At 44.9% G+C, this 23,175-nt stretch overlaps 1 protein-coding gene across 4 annotated transcripts in view; it reads left to right on the forward strand.

Moving 5' to 3' along the window:
* CDC23 (cell division cycle 23) overlaps positions 1–13,935 on the forward strand; it is a 52,807-nt gene extending 38,872 nt beyond the window's left edge. For all 4 annotated transcript variants that reach the window (XM_029583592.1, XM_029583594.1, XM_029583591.1 and 1 more), the window contains 2 exons: positions 9,990–10,109; positions 11,008–13,935. In XM_029583592.1, coding sequence (XP_029439452.1) covers positions 9,990–10,109; positions 11,008–11,178 — 291 coding nt within the window. In that variant the 3' untranslated portion in view covers positions 11,179–13,935. The remainder of the gene's footprint in view (positions 1–9,989; positions 10,110–11,007) is intronic.
* The last annotated feature ends 9,240 nt before the right edge of the window (positions 13,936–23,175 follow it).

Genomic DNA, 23,175 nt, shown 5'->3' on the forward strand with positions numbered 1-23,175 from the left:
ATATTCCACCTTTCCCTATCTCCCAGATCAGTCCAGACACCTGGGTTTTTCACCCCTAATAGTAGAAGAGACAGAAGGAAAGCTTTACTGGAACTGTCATGTAAGTCGGTGCCACCTGCAGCCCCTCAGAAGGTAGAAGTGCAAAACCTGCAGTCCTGGAGTTTGTTTTTTTTTTTCCCAATCAAAAGTGCTCCCAAGGGTGCCAGGTACCATGGCAGACCCATCCCCCTGGTAGTGTGGTGCAAACAAGGGGTTGGTGACCTTCTTTTGTTGGAGAGATTGAAAGTCAGTGGCCTGCCTGCAGAACATTTGATCGGGGCTGGAGGAGGTAAAACTGCACAGTGAAGTGCAGGTGATCCAGAGGTCGTATGGGGGGGCAGTGGTCCCTCTTCTATGAAGAGTGGACTGAGATAACCACAGACTAGTGGGTGCTCACTGTCATAAGATGGCTACATCTTAGAACTTGCTAGGCCAGTCCGCAAAGCCTACATGATCTCCCCTTGCACCTCCAGTAGCAAACAAGAGACAGTTTGTGCCACGCTAGATCGCCTATGACTCCCAGAGGTGATAGTCCCCAAGCCCCCAGGGGAGCAGGACAACAGGAAGGTATTCCATCTGTTTCACGGTTCCAAAGGAGGGTAGCTATTGACCTAAAGAAGGTAAATGCAACTCTCTGTTCCAGGTTTCCGAATGGAGACCCTGCCCTTGGTTATTGTGGGTCCGTGAAGGGGAGTTCTTGGCTTCTCTCAGTCTCACAGAGGCATATCTCTATATTCATATCTGGTGCTGGGAGAGCATTTTCAAAGCTGCATGCTCCCGTTTATTTTAGTGACAGCATTTTGTGTGTTCATCAAGGTGATGGTGTGGTGGCCACAGTGCTTTGGAAGGAAGGCATCTTGGAGCAGCCTTATCTGGATGCCTGGCTTATTCAGCTAAAGATGGAGCTTTGCCAGAGAGTCATGCAAAGGTTCTAGGCTGGTTAGCAAATTTTGGCAAAGAGCAACTTTGGTTCTGATCCAGTTGCTGAAATACTTGGAGGCCCACTTCGATAACATACTAGGCAAGGTGCTCCTCACAGAGGGGAGAGAGCGTTGAAGTTGCAGGCGCAAGTCCAGAGGTGGTTGCACCTTTTGCTACCCAAAGTCTGGGATTATTTGCAGGTTCTTGATTCTATGGTACCTACTCCTGTGTAGTACCCTGAGTGTTCATGCAGATGCAGCCTCTTCAGAGGATGCTTCTGTGTCGCTGGAACCCTCAGTCAGAGGAGTTTCAGTTCCATCTACCACTGCAGGGGGAATCCAGGTCCAGTCTCTCCTGGTGGCCATTTGGAGCTAGGAGTGGAGTTGGAGAATTGGGTGGTAGAGACCACTGCTGCCAGTCTGAAGGGCTGGGGTGCCATCTGTCAGTGACATATGGTGCAGGGTCAGGGAATCTATCATTTGGAAAGGAGAGCGGTTCACAAAGCGCTGCTTTCTTTTCTTCCGCAGTTGTGTGATTGAGTGGTGAGGGTCCTATTGGACAAAGCAGTGATGGCTTACATCCACCATCAAGGGGCGAACAGGAGTCCATCTCACGTAGCTGGGATGGACAGTGTTCAAGCAGACTTTCTCAGCTGGCAGGTGCTAGACCCTAGAGAATGGGAGCTAGCGGAAGAGGCAATGGCTCTTATTCGGTCCAGGTGGGGTATTCCACAGCTGGATCTGATGGCATCGAAGCAGAATGCTAAAGCATGCCGCTATTTCAGTCAGGAGGGAGCACTGGGCAGAGGGCCTCAACGCTCTTGGTCGTCTTTGGCCACATGAGATTCTATGGTATGTGCTTCTTCCTTGGCCGTAATAAGAAGGGTGCTAAGGCATATCGAGACTCACCCAGGGGAGGTGATCCTTGTGGCCCTGGAATGGCTGCATCGGCTATGGTTCGTGGATTTGATAAATCTGTCAGTGGACGGGCCTCTAAGACTCTGGCATCTTTCCAGGCTACTTCATCAAGGTCCAATTTTTTTTAGATCAGGTGGCTTGCTTTTCTCTTGTGGCTTGACTTTTGAAAGGAATAGTTTGTGATTGAAAGGCTGTTTAGAGGAAGTCGTCATGTCCTCGCTGCAGGCTTCTTCATTGGGTTATGTCAGGGTGTCGTGGCTTGAGGAGGGGATTGCTCCTGTTTGTGTATAGGTTTCTCACATTCTGGCCTATTTGCAGAACTGTTTAGCTAAGGGGTTCACTTTCATTTCTCGCCTTGGGCTGTTTTTAGAGGTAAGGTACAGGGGTTGTCCTGGGCTTCGCATCTGGATGTCATCAGTTTTCTTAGAGGAGTGAAGCATTATGCAGGCCTCCAATTTTATTTATTTAAAAACATTTCTATACCGTTGCTAAGTTAAACACCGTCGCAATGGTTTACATGTAGGCACATATTTAATGTAGGTAAAAGTGTACTATAGTACATTCTAACAGGTGCCGTAAAAGGTTCGGTTACAATATATCATTAGACAGTCATTTAGCGAAGTAGTTCATGACCAATTGTACCAAGGTACTTACACCGGTAGTTTTGTCACACATAGTATTATAGTTATGGGTTATTGTGGTGTGGAGTTCATAGACTAATCTACTGTATAGTCCTAAGGACTGTATGTCGGTGCCTTTCTGTCTTTTCCTGAAATATTTCTCTCTATTCTCCTGTCTCTTTGTAAAATGCTTGTTTAAAAAGCCATGTTTTTAGGTTTTTCTTGAATGTCTTGAGATCACTTTGTAGCCTGATTTCTGGAGGCATTGTGTTCCAGATTATGGGTCCTGCTAGTGATAGGGCTCTTTCTCTCACTTGGGTCAGTCTTGCTGTTTTAACTGATGGAATGGTTAGGAGTGCTTTATTTGCTGATCGGAGGTTTCTGTGTGGCGTGTGTACCCGTAATGCTGTGTTCAACCAGTCTGATTTCTCATCATAAATTAGTTTGTGAATGATACATAGGGTTTTGTATTTAATTCTGTGTTCAATTGGTAGCCAATGTAACTCTGCTAGGGTTTCAGTTATATGGTCCCTCCTCCTTTTTCCAGTTAGTATTCTAGCTGCTGTGTTCTGAAGTATTTGCAGTGGTCTTAATGTTGTATTAGGTAGTCCTAGCATAAGGGCATTGCAGTAATCTGTGCTGGAGAAGATTAGTGCCTGCAGTATTGTTCGGAAGTCATTTTGAGTTAGCAGTGGTTTAAGTTTTCTGAGTACTATGAGTTTTGCATAACCTTCCCTTACTTTTAGTGATATGTGTTGTTTCAGATTGATTTCAGGGTCTATTATTATTCCCAGGTTACGTACTTTTTCTGCTAGTTCAATTTTCTGGTTGTATTTGAGTATTATTGATGTTTGACTGATTTCAGAATTTTTTCGTTCTAAGTGAAGAAATTCTGTTTTATCAATATTAATTACAAGTTCCATTTGTGTCAGTAGTTGTTTTATAATGCTTAGGTACATGTTGGCTAGGTTTAATGTTTTCTCTAGTGTCCTCTATGGGTAGAATTAGTTGAATGTTGTCGGCGTAAATGTAGTGGATAATTCCTAGCCCTGCAAGTAAGTGGCATAATGGCAGCATGTATATGTTAAAAAGGGTCGCAGATAGGGCTGATCCCTGTGGAACTCCTGTTTTGAGATTAATTTTTTCTGATAATGTGTTGTTGATCTGAACTTGGAAAAACCTGTTTTTTAGATATGATCTGAACCATTTTAAAGTTAGGCCATGTAATCCGATTTCTTCCAGTCTATTTAGTAGTATTTTATGGTTTACTGTGTCAAAGGCTGCAGATAGGTCAAGCATTAGTAGAATGTAGTGTTTACCACTATCAAAGCCTCTTAGAATGTTATCTGTTAGAGAGAGGAGCAGAGTCTCAGTGCTGTAATGTTTTCGAAAACCGTGTTGAGAAGGATACAGTATGTTATTGTTATCCAGGTGTTCAGTAGCTGTTTCTGTACCATTTTTTCAATTAGTTTAGCTATTAAAGGAAGATTTGATACTGGTCTATAGTTGTTTAGGATGAGGGGATCACTGTTTTTTTTTCTTAATTATTGGTTTTATTATTGCTCCTTTCAGTATATCCGGCATTGTTCCTTCTTCTAGGGATAGGTTTATGATTTTAGTCAGCGTATGGGTGACTATATTAGCTGATTTTTTTCAGTTCAGTTGTAGGTATTGTCAATTTTGTGTGGGGCGGGGTTTACATTTTTTAGCATATGTTCCACTTCCATTTCAGATATCTCAGTGAAAGATGTCCATGGGTTGACATCCCTTTTTTGCATTTTAATTTCTTGGTTGGCAGTATTTGGAAGTTTGTCTCTTAGTTTAGTGATTGTCACTGAAAAATTTGGCGATTTCATTACGTTTTGTTTCTGGTAGGTTTTGTGGTGATTCTTGTTTGTCACTGGTTAGGTTTGAGACTATTGAGAACTGTTCTTGGGTTATGTGCAAATTTTTAAATTTTATTGCTGAAATATTCTCTCTTGAGGTGAGTGTTTTCCTCATGTAACTTTAATTTGGTTTTATAGGTTCTCTATGGTCCTCCATTCAAGCTGTTGAGGAAAGCATTGCTGAAGGACCTCATGTTGAAGATTGTCTTCCTAGTGGCAATTTGTTTGGGTAGAAGGTTTCAGAGCTTCAAGCATGGTCTTGTAGAGACCCCTTTCTTCAAATTTTGGAGGATGGGGATGTCTTTACGCATGGCACCTTTATTGCCAAAGGTGGTATATCCTTTTCACTCAAATCAAACTGTGGAGATTCCTACTTTTTGAACTTTGGACTATTCTTCTCTGCATGCAAATGAACTTTGCTTGTGGATATGCATTGGGTCCTGCTGTGCTTTTGAAGATCAACAGTTTCTGAAGGTCAGATCACCTGTTTGTTCTGAAAGGTGGTACGAATATGTTCAATAGATCCCTAGAAACGGGAGTGATGCCGAGTGATTGGAGAAGAGCGGTGGTGGTCCCGCTTCACAAGAGTGGGAGCAGAGAGGAGGCTGGTAACTACAGACCGGTTAGCCTCACTTCGGTGGTGGGAAAAGTAATGGAGTCACTGTTGAAAGAGAGAATAGTGAACTATCTACAGTCGGGAGAATTGATGGACCAGAGGCAGCATGGATTCACCAGAGGAAGATCCTGTCAGACAATTCTGATTGACTTTTTTGACTGGGTAACCAAGGAATTGGATCGAGGAAGAGCGCTCGATATCATATACTTGGATTTCAGCAAAGCTTTTGATACGGTTCCGCACAGGAGACTGGTGAATAAAACGAGAAGCTTAGGAGTGAGTGCCGAGGTGGTGACATGGATTGCAAATTGGTTGACGGACAGAAGACAATGTGTGATGGTAAATGGAACCTTCTCTGAAGAGAGAGCGGTATTAAGTGGTGTACCGCAAGGATCGGTGTTGGGACCGGTCCTGTTCAATATCTTTGTGAGCGACATTGCGGACGGGATAGAAGGTAAGGTTTGTCTTTTTGCGGATGACACTAAGATCTGCAACAGAGTGGACACGCCAGAAGGAGTGGAGAGAATGAGATGAGATCTAAGGAAACTGGAAGAGTGGTCGAAGATATGGCAGCTGAGATTCAATGCCAAGAAGTGCAAAGTCATGCATATGGGGAGTGGAAATCCGAATGAACTGTATTCGATGGGGGGGGAAAGGCTGATGGGCACGGAGCAGGAGAGGGACCTTGGGGTGATAGTGTCTAATGATCTGAAGTCGGCGAAACAATGTGACAAGGCAATAGCTAAAGCCAGAAGAATGCTGGGCTGCATAGAGAGAGGAATATCGAGTAAGAAAAGGGAAGTGATTATTCCCTTATACAGGTCCTTGGTGAGGCCTCACCTGGAGTACTGTGTTCAGTTCTGGAGACCGTATCTTCAAAAGGACAAAGACAAGATGGAGGCGGTACAGAGAAGGGCGACCAGGAAGGTGGAGAATCTTCATCGGATGACGTACGAGGAGAGATTGAAGAATCTAAATATGTACACCCTGGAGGAAAGGAGGAGCAGAGGTGATATGATATAGACTTTCAGATACTTGAAAGGTGTTAATGATCCAAAGACAACGACAAACCTTTTCCGTAGGAAAAAAATCAGCAGAACCAGGGGTCACGATTTGAAGCTCCAGGGAGGAAGATTCAGAACCAATGTCAGGAAGTATTTCTTCACGGAGAGGGTAGTGGATGTCTGGAATGCCCTTCCGGAGGATGTGGTGAAGACCAGAACTGTGAAGGACTTCAAAGGGGCGTGGGATAAACACTGTGGATCCATAAAGTCAAGAGGCCGCCAATGAAGAGTGGGTGACTCGCCAGAATGATGGCTACTGCCTGGAGACCATACCCTTATTAAATAAACATACACATGCTTACTGTGACTCCAACATCACTCTAAGCTTCAACAGCAAGAGGAAATGTGGTAAAAATGATTCACACTCACAAAGAGGGGAGTAGCTGGCTTGTTACGGCGGTTACTACCCCAAATCAAATAAGCCTGATACTTCACTTTCAATGCATATACAGCATAGTTCTCTGCTTCAACGGCAGGAGAGAAGAAAAGAGGGTTCGCACTCACAAAGCGGGGAGTAGCTGGCTTGTTACGGCGGTTACTACCCCAAACCAAATGTGCCTGATACTTCACTTTCGATGCATATCCAGCATGGCTCTCTGCTTCAACAGCATGGGAGAAGAAAAACAACCAATAAGGGCTGTATAACATAGTCTGGGTAAAACAAATAAGCATGGGTGTAGCTTGCTTATTGCGGCGGCTACTACCCCTAACTAATCAAGCTAGATATTTCACTTGGATGCGGCTCCATCACTGCTCTCTACATTAAAGGTGGGGGTGGAAGGGAAATAGAACCAAGAGCTAAGAGAAACAGATAAGTATGAGAGAAAAAAATGTGTGAAGCTTGCTGGGCAGACTGGATGGGCCATTTGGTCTTCTTCTGCCGTCATTTCTATGTTTCTATGAATAAAGAGAACAAGGCTTCCAAGTGTCAGTATATAAAAAAAAAAAAATAAAATTCATAAGTGGCTGATGTCTGGTGCTAGGCCTCTTTTATTGGTTAGCTGGTTAAGACATCTGATTATTGGCCTTTCAGATATCTCATGAGCCTTAGGACAATCAGAGGGACACTGCCATTTTAGCAAGTTGTTACCAATTGGCTAGAGTTCATTTCAAATCTGATTGGATGGCAAAGTTGTCCATCTTAGACCTTAATTTTAATCATGGCCTGTTTAGCAAAATGTCAACACTACTTTCCTGAGTTTTATATCTGCAATTACTTACTTGGATGACATTTAATGTTGTGCTGAAAGTTTTTTTAGGTTTCTGTTCTTGTTTGCTTCTGCTATAATTATTGTGTGATATCGGGAGCAGTTAAACTCAGTTTTATTTTACTGACTTATTTACCCCCCCCCCCCTTCAGTTTCCTGCTTTTTCTAACTTCTAAGCTAGGAAGAAGTAGCTCTGGGTATGGCCTTAGCTCACAGGATATATCATCTGTAAGAGAAATTGCCGCTCTATCAAATGGACTCATTTTTAAGCTTAGAAAAGTGAAATAAAAGTACCGTATTTTTCGCTCCATAAGACGCACTTTTTTCCCCTCAAAAGTAGGGGGGAAATGTCTGTGCGTTTTATTTATTTAAATTCTTTTAATATACCGATGCTCAAGACCAGGTCTTATCGTACCGGTTTACAATGAACTAGGGGGAAAAAACCAGTTAACAATGGAAGCAAGAAATTACATTATAACAGGGAATGTGGAACTTGGTAGTTAGAGGAAAGGATAGGTTAAACAATTTCTAACAGGAAATTCTAACAGGGGCTACCGCTGCCATTGGTTGACCCCAGTGACATAGTAAGGGCAAAGGGCCGTCTGCGCCATTTTGATTACTGGCAGCCGACGGCCCAAGCCCAGGAGATCGCTCCCGGACCGCTCCCGGACCCCCGCTGGACCACCAGGGACTTTTGGCTGGTCTTGGAGGGGGGGGGGTTGTAGTAAATTAATTTGGCAGGTCTGGGGGGGGGTCGGGGGTTATATTTAATTAATTTGGCAGGTCTCGGTGGGGGGGGGGTAGGAGGGGGGGATTGTTACTTTAAAGGGTTGGGATGGGGTTTTTTGGGGGGAGGGGGGTTCCCAGAGAAAGATAAAAGTTTTCTGATTTGGGGAGTGGACCGAAAAGGCCCTCCCCACACCCAAAAACAAAGTGGGGAGGAAAAAAAAAAAGTTATGCACTCCCCTAATTTGCTTGATAAGACGCACAGACACCCGGGGACAAAGCTGGTTTAGCACAAACATTTTTTTTTTAATTTTCCCCCTCTGAATCCTAGGTACGTCTTATGGAGCGAAAAATACGGTATGTATCTTGCAAAGGGTCTTTACATGTGTACGGGAAAATTACTTGGTAAATGAGGCCCAATCTTTCTACTTGAACCAATGGCCACAAGGACTGTTTTCTTCATTGAGATTTGTTTTTCATATTTTTAAAAATGTTTTTTTTTTTTTTTTGCTTTTGACTTTTTTCCACTTTACCTTTTAACCATGCTGAAACTGGTTTGGACTTTGAACTTTTTTTTACTGCGTAGAATACATTTTATCTTGGCTTCCAATTTAGTGAGGCCAATATTTAAAAAAAACAAAACAAAACATATCTGGCTAAATTTAGCTGCATAAGTTATTCATTGTTATCTTGCATATTCAGAGATATAAACCTTCCAGTCCAGATGTATTCCATGCATTAAAATAGGTGGAAAAGTGGCCAGATGACTACTGGCATGGTTAAAAGGTAAAGTGGAAGAGACTATTTTAGTCAAAAGAACTTCCTTCAAAAATTGGAAGAAGGATCCATCTGAAGAAAATAGGAAAAAGCATAAGCATTGTTAAGTTAAATGTAAAACATTGATAAGGCCGGCTAAGAGTGAATTTTAAAAAGAAGCTGGCTGTAGCTGCAAAAACTCATAATAAAAACTTTTAAAAATGTATCTGAAGCAGGAAGCCTGTGAGGGAGTCGGTTGGACCCTTACATGATTAAAGGGGCTGTTAGGGAAGATAAGGCCATTGCCCAAAGCCTTAGATACATTCTTTGCTTTGGTGTATATTAATCAGGTGATGAACTGAACCAAATCAGTGAACCTGGAAGATGTCCTAGGGCAAATTGACACAGTGAAGAGTAGCAAATCAGTCAGAGCAGATGGTGTAACCCCCAGAGTTCTGAAAGAACTCAAATGAAATTTCAGATCTAGGACTAGTAATTTTGTCCCCTATCATTAAAATCACCCATTGTACCTGAAGACTGGAGGGTGGCCAACATAACCAGATATTTAAAAAAGGCTCCAGGGGCGATTGGGGTAACTATAGACCAGTGAGCCTGACTTCAGTGCCAGGAAAAATCGTGGAAACTTATAAAGAATAATCTGCTTCCTTTTTTTTTTTTTTTAAGTGGTTAATAAACATGGATCAAGGTGAGCCGGTAGATGCAGTGTATTTAGATTTTCAGAAGGCATTTGACAGAGTCCCACATGACACTCCTAAGAGTCATTGGGTAGGAGGCCATGTCCTCTTGTGGATTGCAAACCATCGTTATAAGAGAGTAGAATTAAATGGTCTGTTTTCTCAGTGGAATGCCTCTGGGATCTGTACTTGGACCGGTGCTTTTTAATATATTTATAAATGATGTGGAAAGGGGAATGGCAAGTGAGGCAGAGGACATACAATTATTCAGAGTAGTGAAATCACAAATGGATTGTGAGAAATTGCAGGACGACCTTGCAAGACTAGATATCCAAATGGGAGATGAAATCTAATGTGGACAAGTGCAGAGGGAAATGTAACCCACCCTGTCATTAACATGCTTTATATGGAACAACTCAGCAAAAGAATTTGGGCATCATGGTGGACAATCCTTGGTTCAGTGTGCTGAGCACTGGGATAGAGTTTGATGTGAAGCAGCTGGCTTGTGGTGAAAGCTGTGCTTTTTTTTTTAATTTCATAGGAGATAGTGGAGCACCAGGAGGTGAGCACTGCCTTCCGCTACCTGGCTCAGTATTACTTCAAATGCAAACTCTGGGATGAGGCATCTGCTTGTGCACAGAAATGTTTTAACTTCAATGATGTGAGTGCAGATTTCCATCTGAAAATTATTTGTGTATAAAATGCAGCCTAATCCCCCAATTCACATGTTCCTCACTCAAGACTCTGTATTTCTATAGCCACACTTTACCTGGATTGCAGATCTCATAGATACATCTCTACTGTACTCTGCACTTCTTTTTTTCTTGTAAACCGTCACAATTGTACCAGCATGGCTTAATTATTCATAGTATGGTCACATTGCCTTGTCTCTACCTTATTGATCACCACTTTCGGTGCTGCCGCGGAGAATTTTCAAAGCAATTCATACATGTAAATGAGGTGGCTAAGTGTCTCCCTTTAGATTCAGGAGTAAGTGGGGGAAAAAAATTTGTTGAGTAGATTTTGTAACCTAGTCTGGCCAGTTTATAGGAAACTGTGAAATTTTGTATGGGGAAAAATCAAACCTACAGCAAATGTCTGATTTTACTTGTTGATGTATATTCTGCTTTTTGGCCACTTCAAGTGGGATTTCATTCAGGTACTGTAAGTATTTCCTTATCCCTAGAGGGCTTTCAGTCTACCAGGCTGCTATAATATTGTGTGCTGAGCGCTTGGATGCACTAGGATACCACCCGCTGTGTGATTAGGGCATCCAAACCACTGCATAAGTAATAGCTTCATCTACATGTAATTATTCTCCCCAATGCAAAAAATGGCCATGTTTGAACACTGAAAACTTAACGCCAGCCCCAGGGCAAAGGAGGGAAAAGTGACTTGGTCCAGTTTCGAGGTGAATGTGCACATCCTGCAGAGTCAGCAGGTAAAGAAATAGCCATGGGTGGGGGGGCTACTCTCCTCCTGTGTGCCCGGGCCCATGGTTGAAGGTAGGAATAGGAGCTAGTCCCACGTGGTACCGACTCTTCTGTGTGTCATTTCAGACCCGAGAGGAAGGTAAGGCACTTCTCCGGCAGATTCTACAGCTTCGAAATCAAGGGGAGAGCACCTCCAGCGATATGTCTGCCACCGTCCCCTTCTTCCTGCCATTGTCCACAAGCAATACTCCCACGCGCAGGGTCTCTCCTCTGAACCTTTCCTCCGTTACTCCATGAGCTCCTGCTGCCAGTGGGACATTTTTGCTGTCTGCTTGGACTGATGGAGCAGCTTCCCTCCATGGTCCCTTGGAAAGAAGACATTTCCAGCTGCAGCTCCCTGCAGAAGAAAGGGGCAGAGGTACCAGTCTTCTGCTCAGTGCTTGTACTTACTGGAAGTATTAAGACAGAATATTTGTCATGTGGGCTGGATCTGCAGTCAGAAGAAATGGGAGAATGACGTAACCTGGTTTGTTTTGGAAGTGATGTATGCTGACAGAGGACTGTCTGCAGTAGGCACAGTAAAGGCTCAAGAGAACATCTTCACTGTTTTTTAAATCTGTTGCTTAAGCGTACTGTAGTACTCCATACCTGCACGTGCTGAAAGGAACAATTTCTTAGCTGAGTTCTGGGCCCGACTCTTTATCTAGTAGTGTGGGACCACAGTTTGCTCTGTTTTTTTTCTGTCTTGCTCCAGGCATGGGAGACTAGATGTTTTATATCTTATATAATATCAGTAAGCTGGATTTCCCATTGCTAAGACATGGCCTCAGTTTCCTGGAGCTTTATATTTCTCATGCTGATTTGTTTTTGCTGGTACAGAGCTTGACAAACCCCAGGTGACAGTGACTTGTAGTTTTGATGTGGTGAGTAGCACTTTCATGCCTTGCACTTACTTTAGCAACTCCTGCACTGGGTCCACCTGGCCTGATGCAGTTCTTAGTGAGTTACACCACTGCTGCGACTTCAGCCATCATGCAGTAAGGCTTGAGAGTCAGACCAGCAGGGGACAGTTCACATTCCCTAAGAGCTGCATTGCACTGGCTGGAAGGGGACAGCCAGCTGGCACAGGAACTGAGGTGGGGGGTTGGGTGGCTAGAGAGGAAGCTCAGCTGTGGCCAGCAGTTGCCTTTTTGTTTCAGCTATAAGCAAGATAGGGATGCCAGCATGGTCCTAGTTTCATGCTTTAGTAAATCCCACCTTTTTCCACACAAGGTAGACAATGCTGAAAATAGGCTTAGTAAAGTAGGGCCTGAAAGCAGTAACACCAGGGGCAAGCTTACAGCTGAAATACTGCACAACACCCCCTCTTCCTCCAGTGTGGACTGATCGGGGCATGCACCCCGCTCCCCCCATTCCTGTAGCAGCTGTAGAGACAGTGGGGAGATGGAGTTAGCTCTTAGCTGGTGGCCTGATCCTTCCAGTACCACTTTAATGCTACAAGTCTCTTCTGAAGATGTGGTGGTGTATGAACAGAGCCCACTCTAAAACGTCTGTGGATGAATCAAGATGAATTGAAACCTGCACAATTCCTCTCTTAGAGGAAGCAGCTCCATTTTAAATACTGCCAGCAAAAACAAAAACCTTTGATTCTCCAAATGAGGCCTTGAGACATAAGCACCCCAGTTGTTGCATTGAATAAAAGACATTTTGTTAAATTATCACTAATTCCTTAAAATCATATAGATAAGGAAAGTTACAAGTTAGGCTCTAGCAACAATTAACAGATATTTGAAACAAACTAAGCATATGAGTGTTAGACAGTAAACATTGGTTTTCATGTTCTACTATTTTTACAACTAAATATGCCAGTTTTACTTTTATTTTTAGCTAAATCAGTCACACAAGCCCAATAGCTTCATAGCTAAAATCTCTGCAAAAACAATCCCTCACACTAACAGATTTAAAACAGTAAGCAAAGCAATATAGAAGAAAGATTTAGACTTTTCAACTTTTAGCAGAGGCAGGACTAAGGTGACATGGTCAGCATGTGGTATCCTAAAGCAGCTGCAGACTTAGAGAAACATGGAATGATGCTGCTCGTTCCTGCACTATTTGTAATGCTTAATCGACACTGTAGTTATAGACTGCATAATTGGTAAACAGCAGTTTCCAATAATATACTCAATTTAATACACACCACACATCAACACTACTCCTTTTTTCTTAACGCTGCCCTAGACAGGTTATGGATATGAATGACCTTCAACGATCTTAACCCCTCACTTGAAAACCCAACCCCCTCTTCCTACCATACCTTACCTCCTGCCACATTTCAAAACCGATGTGCCTTAAGTTTTTCCAGAACTTCAACAAGTGCAATTTGGCTCTCAGAGAGTAGAGGTTCAGTCTAAGCCTGTGGTGTTACAATTACAAAACCTAGGTCCCTGTATATACCCGGCTCAGTCCAGACTGCTATGTTATGCCTCCTTTCCAGCAGATGGAGACAGAAAAACTTGAAAGGCACTACTAAAAACTGTGAGATGACTGGTACCAACCTGGCCGGGCTCTTAGGACAAGTATCACATTTTAGATCATTACCTCATCTACAAACGTTTGTTATTTTCAATTGATTTATATTCTGCTTTTTGGCACTCCAAAACAGATTACATTCAGCACTGTAAATATTGTCCTACCCACAGAGGGGGGTAAAGTGATCGCTGAAGGGCACAAGGAGCAGCAGTGGGCTAGGATAGGCCACTGCTCTAACCAGTAAGTTATTCCTCCATTCTAGCTTAATTTAGCTCTTAGCCAGCAGGTGAGCCTCTTAGTTCTAGACTATTCTGAAACCAATCTTGACAGCACAATTTTCAGATAAGCCTGGCTAGTAACCCTACACTACAATCTAAAACTCCCATAACTAAAGCCAATACTACAGTTTTCAATACATTAGAGTCCAGAAAATGATGCAAATATCACACTATTTGCAGCTGCAGCTCTGCCTGAGATACTTGCCCACAAAAAAAAAAAAAAAAAGAGGATCCACGGCTCCTAGAATTTTTAAGTTTGGCTGAAATACAATATACTCATTCACTACTGGCTGCAGAGCCAGTGTGGGCAAACTTCAGCAGTATTTCTAGTTGTGAATTACCACCAGTTTGCTGCTCTGCATAAGAAAATTGGTTCTTACTTGCTCGTTTTTGTTCCAGGAATACCAGAGATCATTCTATAGCCTCCTGGGTTTTCCATTTCTGGCAGCAGATGGGGACAGAGAAAGTTTCACTGACACTGCCATATAACCTCGTATGCCACTTGCAGTTCGTTTTGGCTTGGTACAGGTCAATCCTGAATACACAATTCCAAAAGACCAAACCCCCTTAACGAGCAGCAGGAAGCTGGAACCTTCACTTTCCTGTACGTACCTGGATCAGTCCAGACTCCTGGGTTTATTCATCCCTGCCAACAGATGGAGACAGAGAAAATCCTCACTGACACTGCTTGAAAATCCCTGGTGCCACCTGCAGTAGCTCAGTATTTTCTCTGTCTCCGCAGCAGGTGGGTGCATAGACCTGCAGTCTTTTTTTTTCTTTACTCTTGCTTTTAGAATTTTCTCTTTTTGGGTGAGCCTTCTCCCAGGGACTGGGTTCCTTCTAGAACCTGTCTTGTTCAGTTGAGGGGGACCATTTAGGTCCAATCTGGTACCGTGGGGCGTACATCTGGTGGTCCAGAGCCGTGCGGCTTCCAGCCCTTCCCCTTTTTCTTACAGGGGATTCCCTCCTTGTTTAAAAAAAACCAAAACAAAAAACCCCAAAAAACAAGCTGACTTGTGCTGGACAGCTCCTTTCAGCTTAGGAGGGACGCCTTCTGTTTGTTTTTTACAAGTTTTTACAAGGAAGAGGTAGTCTGCTGTGGGTAAGGCTCCGAGGCGATTCCCGCCCGCGGGTTGCGCCAATTTTTTTCCTTTATTTTTAGTTTGCTCGGCTGTTTTTCCTCCTCTGTCACCATGGTTCGCAGCTCGGCATGCCGCACGTGTGGGGCCGTTCCAGCACGGCTCAGCCGGTCGGGGCTGTGTTTCAGGGGGAAGGGCCCTCCCGTCTCCCAGGGTTTTCAAAACGCCAGCATCTATGTACACACACAGCTGCTGCAGTCGGGCCATTGCTACAGCCTGCTGAGCTCCCCTGGGCTGCCAGCTTCCCCATGGTGGGAGCAGCAGCCATTTTTGGAGGGGGAAGAGGATCCTCCACCCTGGCTATTCCCGGTTCATCCTGGTCCCCTTGATGCACATCAGGTATGTCCTTTACCCCAGAGGCCTGGGGGAGACTTGGCTCCCATTTTGCCCCCGGGTTTGCGGCCCTTCTCATTTTATTCTCCTGCTGCACCCAAGCGTATCTGGCACAGCAGGAGCATTTAGGGAGTGTACCTTTACCTCTTGCTCCTCAGGACCCAGGTCTGCGGCCTTTGGGTTCAGATCCAGGCCCTGTGCGGCCACAGGGGGCCTGGATCCTGAGAGGACCTAGTTCCGGAAGGGCACAGGGAGCTACACAGGGTCTGCTCCCCCTGGCAGGGGCAACGCCGGGTTCTTCAGTACTCTCCAGATTCTTATATAAGTTAGTGATGTGGAGAACTTGCGTGCGCGGAGGAGTGTATCTATTACCGGCCCCGAGTATCCCCTTTTCTTCAGTCTGGCCCTCTCAATGGCCAGACCGTAAGAGAGAATTGAGCTGGATCCTCGTGGAGGATGGGACCTTGCCGCAGCAGGTCCCTGTGAGGAGGCAGGGGTAGAGGATCCCCTGCCAGTAGCCTTCTCATGTCTGCGTACCAGGGTCTTCTTGGCAAGTCCGGGGCCACCAGAAGAACTAGGCCTCTGTGCCGCTGAATCTTGTGTATAATGGCCCCCAGCAGGGGCCATGGGGGAAAGGCATATAGCAGGATCCCCGGAAGCCATGGCTGTACCAGGGCGTCGATCCCCTGGGATAGAGGATCTTGCCTGCGACTGAAATATCTGGGTACTTGAGCGTTGGACCTGTCCGCTAGTAGGTCCATGCCCGGCGTCCCCCACTGATCCACAATCATCTGGAAGGCCGTGGACGACAGCTGCCATTCCCTCGGGTTTAGGCTTTCTCTGCTGAGGAAGTCTGCCGTGGCATTATTCTTCCCGGCGATGTGGACGGCGGAGATGTCCTGGAGATTTGCTTCCGCCCACGCCATCAGGGGGGCTATTTCTAAGGATACCTGCCGGCTTCTGGTTCCGCCCTGCCGGTTGATGTATGCCACCGTGGTGGCATTGTCCGACATCACTCTGACTGCTCTGTTGCGAAGTCTGTGGGTAAACCGCAGGCATGCTAGCCTGACTGCCCGTGCCTCTAGTCGGTTGATGTTCCACCCCGACTCTTCTCTGTTCCACCGTCCTTGGGCGGTTAGTTCTTCGCAGTGTGCTCCCCAACTGCTCAGGCTGGCATCTGTAGTGAGCAGGGTCCAGGTTGGAGAGGACATTTTTGACCCCCGGATCATGTGGCCGGGCTGCAGCCACCACCGTAACTGATGCTGTACTCTGGCCGGTAGAGGTAAATGCACGATGTAGTTCTGTAATCGTGGGCTCCACCGAGATAGAAGGGCACGTTGCAACGGTCTCATATGAGCCCTCGCCCATGGTACCACTTCCATAGTGGAGGCCATTAGGCCGAGGACCTGTAAGTAATCCCAAGCTGTGGGCCGGGTGGCGCTCAGCAAAGTCTGCAACGATGCCGGAGTTTTAGTTCCTCTGGAGGTCAGGCTGACTTTGTCTCCCTGGGTGTTGAATCGGACTCAGAGGTATTCCAGCGACTGCGAAGGCTGTAGGGAACTCTTGTTTGTGTTGACTACCCATCCTAGGCTTTCCAGGAGAGATATAACTCTGTTTGCCCGGCGGCTCTCCTCCGGTGACTTTGCCCTGATCAGCCAATCATCTAGGTAGGGATGGACGAGAATTCCTTCCTTCCTGAGTGATGCCGCCACCACTACTATTACCTCGGTAAAGGTCCGTGGCGCGGTGGCTAACCCAAAGGGCAACGTGTTGTCCCAGGACTTTGAAGCGTAAGTAGCGCTGATGAATCCCGATGGATTGGGATATGCAAGTAAGCTTCTGACAGATCCAGGGATGTGAGATACTCCCCTGGCTGTATGGCAACTTCGGACTCGACCGCAGAGTTTCCATGTGAAATCCTGGGACCCTTAAGTGCCTGTTGACCGACTTGAGGTCCAGGACGGGTCTGAAAGTGCCCCCTTCTTGGGCACGATGAAATAAATGGAGTAATGCCCAGAATTTATCTCCCATGCAGGCACTGGGATTATGGTTTTTAGGGACAGGAGCCTTCCCAGGGTAGCTTCCAGCACCGCCCTCTTGAGGGGCGGACAAGGAGATTCCACAAACTTGTCCGGAGGGAGGTGAAGGAAGTCCAGGTAATACCCTTCCCGGACAATGTCGAGGACCCAGTGGTCCGAAGTAATCTCGACCCACCTGCGGTAGAATAGTGTTAGCCTGCCCCCTATGGCTTCGTCCCCCAGGATGGGTCGGCTGATTCCTCATTGTGGGGTTGCGGCCGGGACCCCGAACCCGAGCCGGTTTCCCCGCTTGCTGTGCCTGGTCCGAAAGGACTGGTTCCTGGCCTGAGAACGAGGTGCTTGGTAGCTAGTCCTGTAAGGGTTGAAGCGTTGAGAGCTTCTACCTCGGGATGGCCTCAGAAAAGGGCGCTGGTTCCTCCTTGACTTGTCTTCTGGTAGACCGGGGCAATGGAGAGGCGCCCCATTTGTTATCCAGTTTCTCGAGGTCGCTGCCAAACAGAGGGATCCCTTAAAGGGCATTCTGGTAAGGCGGGTCTTGGAGGAGGAGTCGGCTGACCAATTTCGTAGCCAGAGCTGTCTCCTGGCCGCCACTGAGGATGACACTCCCTTGGCTGCTGTGCATCTATCAACAATGTGCGCCCAATTATTTTCGGGCAGATGGTGACAGCGAGCAGGCAGGCAAAATGGCGACCTCCTAGGCGGGCTGCTACGCAGGCAGACCCCACAAATCCTCGCTTCCTCGAAGACCAATAAAGTAAAGATGTACGCCTTACCTGATTTTCGGCGTTTCCCGGCTGCTACCCGGGCGGTCTCCGGCTGCGGGGGGAGAGGGTGATTACCGTCACCGCCGCGCTCGAGGAAGTGCACCTGCTGCCTCTAGGCCGCGCCCGAACTAGTCTCGCTCGGGGGCCAAGTCCTCACCGCGAACGGATCAGGACTGAGGCGCCTCTATGCCGCGCCCGAGCCCTTCTCACTCGGGGGCTAGATCCCTGCCGCGAATTGGCCACTGGACCGAGGCTCTTACCTCTGAGGGACCACGGAAATCACCTCTGGAAACTCAACTGGGGGAGGGACCCGATGGTATCACCGCAGGAGTGCGGGGCTCGTCTTCAGGTAGGACTTCTACGAATTTAGTTGTTAGAATTTGGAAAAACGCTCAGCGAGCGTGTGGTAGCTCCAAACTGCTTTGGAGACGGAAATTACTGAGCGCCTGCACTTCCTGCAGGGGTATATGTACCACGTGCTGACGTCAGATCCGTCTCCAACTGCTAGCACGAGCACACTATACCCATTTGTAATGAGTCCATCTGCTACACGCTAGGAAAACAAATACAATTGAGCAATGGTTAAGTCATAGACTTAAACTTAATACCAAAAAAACTGAATTTCTGCTTTAAGTGCAGTAGAAAACCTGATAAACAGTCCACAGTTTTCAATCATGCTAGGAAAAGAGGTTATAGAAATCAAAAAGGTTGTACGTAACTTAGGAATACAACTGGACTCTAAGTTATCTTTAACACATCATGTCGCTCATCTAGTAAAAACTTTTTTTTTCAAATTGCACACACTAAAAAGGCTAAAACCTCTTCTGTTTAAATCTGATTTTCAAACAGTGCTTCAATCCCTTATATTTTCGGGATTGGATTACTGTAATAGTCTTTTTCTGGGCTTGTCTGATTCAACTTTAAAACCATTACAACAGATCCAAAATACTGCAGCCCGTTTATTAACAGGCTTGCCAATGAGGCATCATATTACACCTATTTGATCTGAATTACACTGGCTTCCAATTAAATTTCATGTCAAATATAAAGTTTTATCATTAATTCACTCATTAATATATGACTGATTCAACATGGTTATGTTCTACACTCAGGATATACAAACCAACGAGAAGTCTTAGATCGGCTAGTAAAAATTTCTTGGATGTTTCCACAGTGAGGCTAGCGAGATTGAATTTAACCAGAGAAAGAGCATTCTTGGTAGCGGGTCCCTTACTGTGGAACTCGCTTCCTAATATGTTGAGACAAATTGTTAATCATGCTGAATTCAAAAAAATCAGTAAAAACGTATCTATTTAAAGAAGCATTTGGAGATTCAGGTAATTGATCGTATAAGTAGCCTTGAAGCGTCACATATTGTTTCACTCTATTCTACCTTATTTACAGCTGCTAACATCAATGTATAGTAGCGGATGCTGTTTCAGAGGACATTAGTTTTGTTTAGCTTGATTTTATTTTTGTTTGATTTCCAACTTTACTCTGTTTTTGTAAATATTTAGTATAGTTAATTTAAACTTTAAGAAAACAATTATTAGAATTAGGGATTTAATGATTTCATTGTATTTTTCTTCCTACTTTACTACTTTTGCTTTATAGCTTTTTTTTTTATTTATTTTAATTTTTATTCATTTTTTAGTTTTTCATTTATTTAATTTCTTATTTTTACTTTATTTTTATTTCATTTTATCTACTTTTTACTCAAATTTACTGTTTTTATTTTTACATTTTTTTTTATTGTAAACAGTTTTGGTTTCAGCTATCTGGTATGAAATGCTTTTAAAATAAATATCGGAGGATCCTTGGATTCAGTGTCTAGGAAAGCATGGAGTTGCGATGGTTTCAAAAAAAAAAAAAACCACAACAAACCCCCCACTTAAAATTGGAATGATTCACCACTTCTGAAATATCCTTGCACGCTGGATAAATACCTCTGGACGCATATTCAAAAAATTCTTCTCTTCTTTCTTGAGAAGCTCTAGATATATCTGGATACATCCAAATTTCTTCACCATGAAACTGTAAGCGATTATGCATAAAAAGTCATAATACCAAAGCTCGATATGTTGGAAGAGCAAGAGATATTAGAAGAGTTGCCCTTTTTGTTATTGTAGTCTCTATTGACAACTCCAAAACTTCTGTCAGATTTAATGAGACATCCACTGGCTGTTCCCCACTAGCAATATCTTCCTTGAAAGGGAGGAAGTTTATCTGACATCACAAGTAATGCTTCAGTAGTTATTTTCAGATTGTGAATAAGATAGGTTTTGAACATCTCATAAGGTGATATCAGCTTCACATAAGAAATTGAGAACCCAGTAAATTCAGAGATTTCAAAGAATTTAATATTTTCCAATTTTTTTGCGTTCACAAGATCTGACTGAACAAGTTTGTGCTGAAGAGACTCTACAGTGTCCACCTGAGATTCCAATTGCTCCAACTTTGTATTTTGTAGGGCAATTGTATTTTCAATATTTAGAAAACATTGCCTTGAATCCAAGGTAATCTTAGATTTGATATTGCAGTTTCCAAAGACATCAAGGCAGATCATAAGGAATCGATAGTAATCACAGCAGGCTTTACCAGGGGGGATGAAACAACCGTGCCTATCCTGGGCTCATACCTCTCTTCCCAAGATTAATAACTCCAATTGAAGTAGCAGAGGCCCCAGATATATGGGAAATGTCTCACCTGTGGTGGAAGTTCAACGTTCCCCGATATGCCTAGCCTGCTACCTTCGGCAAGATTTTCAATCTGCAGCTCTTCAATCCCCCCTTCTCAGGGTCCGGGGGTAGCTGCTAAGATGTTCGAAAGCAAAGTTTGAGGCGGAAAGGGAGTTCTTGGGGCACCATGACTTAAAGATATCCCCCTCAGCCAGCAGCGCTGACATCTGCTCTGTGTTGTGAAAAAGGACTCAATCCTAGGTTGAGACAATTCCGGTAAGGGAGAAGTGGAAATCTCCCTTACCTTCGCTTTTAGTATGAGACATTTTGTATTGAGGTAAGAAAAAATTAGAAGTTGCGATCGGAGAGAGCCTCTTCAACATGCATCTAACAGCGGCCATCTTCATGAGATAGCTTTTTACCTGAGGATCTCAACATCTGCAGCACCTGATGTATCTGAAGACGAGGATTTCCACCTTTGCCTGCATGAGCCTGTCAGCTAGATTTGGATGAACTAATCTGCCCTCTTTTTGAAGAGCTGCTACCTCCACGGGGAAAGTGTGCAAGAGGAAGAGTATGAAATTGAAAATGCCTCCCCATAACCATGAATCATAGAAACAGCAATCCAGCCAAATCTCCAGCGATGTGCAGATATGCCTCCGTCAAATCTAAGGATACAAGAAACTTGCCTTTGCGCCTGCCACGCTCACTGAGTGCAGATTATCCATCCAACAACAGGGAACCTTGAGAGCCACATTTACCTTCTTCAAATCTAAAATCAGAGAGGTCTCTTCCTCTTTTGGTACCATGAAATAAAACTAATATCTTCCTCATAGCTGCTCCCCCACAGGAACAGCAACTGTTGCCCTCAGGCCCTGAAACCAGCCCATGGTCCCTTGCACTGCCACCCTCTTGGTTAGTGGAGAACAAGGGGAGACCATAAAGCCATCTCTGAGTGGGCAGCCTTCTCTTATCAAATTGAGGACCTACTGTCTGTTGTAATTTTGACCCACAATAGCCAGAATAGAGCCCTGGCCAAGGCCACCCTACTTTGGCTTCCTTCCCCCTTGAAAGGACTGGCTCTAGGACTGTTTACTAGAACCTTGTCTCTGGGCACCTGTAGAGGTCCTATTTTTGCCAAAATCTTGAATTAGCTTGAAAACGGGAATGCAATGGGAAGGCCCCTTTATTTCCTTTGGCTTATCCTCTGCCAATCTATACCCTTTAGTGTCTCCCAGATGCTTTACCAGCTCTTTCATATATGTTTACCCTTAAAAGGCAAAGCCCCTCCAACTGTGACTTGGACCAGACATTGGCCAACCAATTCCTTAAGTAAAGGAGACATCTGGCAGACATCAATCCTTGAAGTTCTGATGAGATCATATAAAAGCATCAGTACATAAGCCACCACAGCCTCCATTTGTTCTGCTTGTAGGCTAAAGAGGCAGTGTCTGTGGTGAAACAATTGCTAGACCCAGTACAAGCTAGCTCTCTGCATAAAGCTGCTGCACCCTGCAGCCCGTATGTCTAATACAGACAACTCAAAAATTTAGAGATGAGCCTCTACCTTCCTGTCCTACACATCTTTCAATGCAGCAGAACCAGCCACTGCAATGGTGATGGTCTTAGGCACTGCCGACACAGAAGCATCCAAAGCTAGCGTGTATTCTGGCAACAGATAGAACTTGGCCATTGCCCTGCCAACCTTCAAGCCAGTCTCTGGAGTGTCGCAATCCCTAACCACCAACTTCTTCACTGATTTGGAGAAAGGAAAAGCTTTGGCTGACCTCTCAAGCTGTCCATGACAGAGTCCATCCCTTCTTGATCAGGTTCCTCCTGCAGAACCCTTGAGCCTCAGGTTCCTTCAGAACATGGGGAATCAAGGGCCACACCTCTTTTGTGGAAGACACACATAGGATAGTCTCCTTCAGTGACAGGAAGCTCTTTAAGAGTCTCATCTGGACCAGAAAAGTCAGAAACAGGATCCAAACTAGAAGAGTCATCCACCTGTGGAACTAAATCCTAAAGAGAGTCCTCAGGGCTATTCAGGCTAGCTGTCAGCCGCAGAACTCTCTGAATGCATGCAGGCCCCTTTTTCTGGGAAACCTTGCATCTCTTCCTGTGCAGTGTTCCAAGCTGCCCTTCTGATTGAGATTTCTGAAGGCCCCCCACTCAAGTAGCACAAATTGTTCTTCCCCAGCTGCTGGTCTCTTCAGAAGCAGCTTCCTGCCTTCCCACAGGGCTTTAAACAGTAGGGGACAACTCCCCAGAAGATCCTGCTGCCCTAGCCCCAGCAGCCAAGATGGCCACCCTTCTCGCACTAACAGGAAAAATATCTGCGACTTTTTCTAAAATGCAGATTTTGCACTTCCACCATCTGCTGCAGACAAATACTGAGGAACTGCAGGTGGCAGTGTCTGAAACTTAAGATTTTGCATCCCTGCCAGCCAATGGAAACAAAGAGCCTGTACTGATTTGGGTATGAACAGGAACTAGGCTTCAATCCTAATTAAACAATACAAAAATATTTTTTA

The sequence above is a fragment of the Rhinatrema bivittatum genome, chromosome 18, assembly GCF_901001135.1.
Source record: "Rhinatrema bivittatum chromosome 18, aRhiBiv1.1, whole genome shotgun sequence".
Classification (NCBI taxonomy): Eukaryota; Metazoa; Chordata; class Amphibia; order Gymnophiona; family Rhinatrematidae; genus Rhinatrema; species Rhinatrema bivittatum.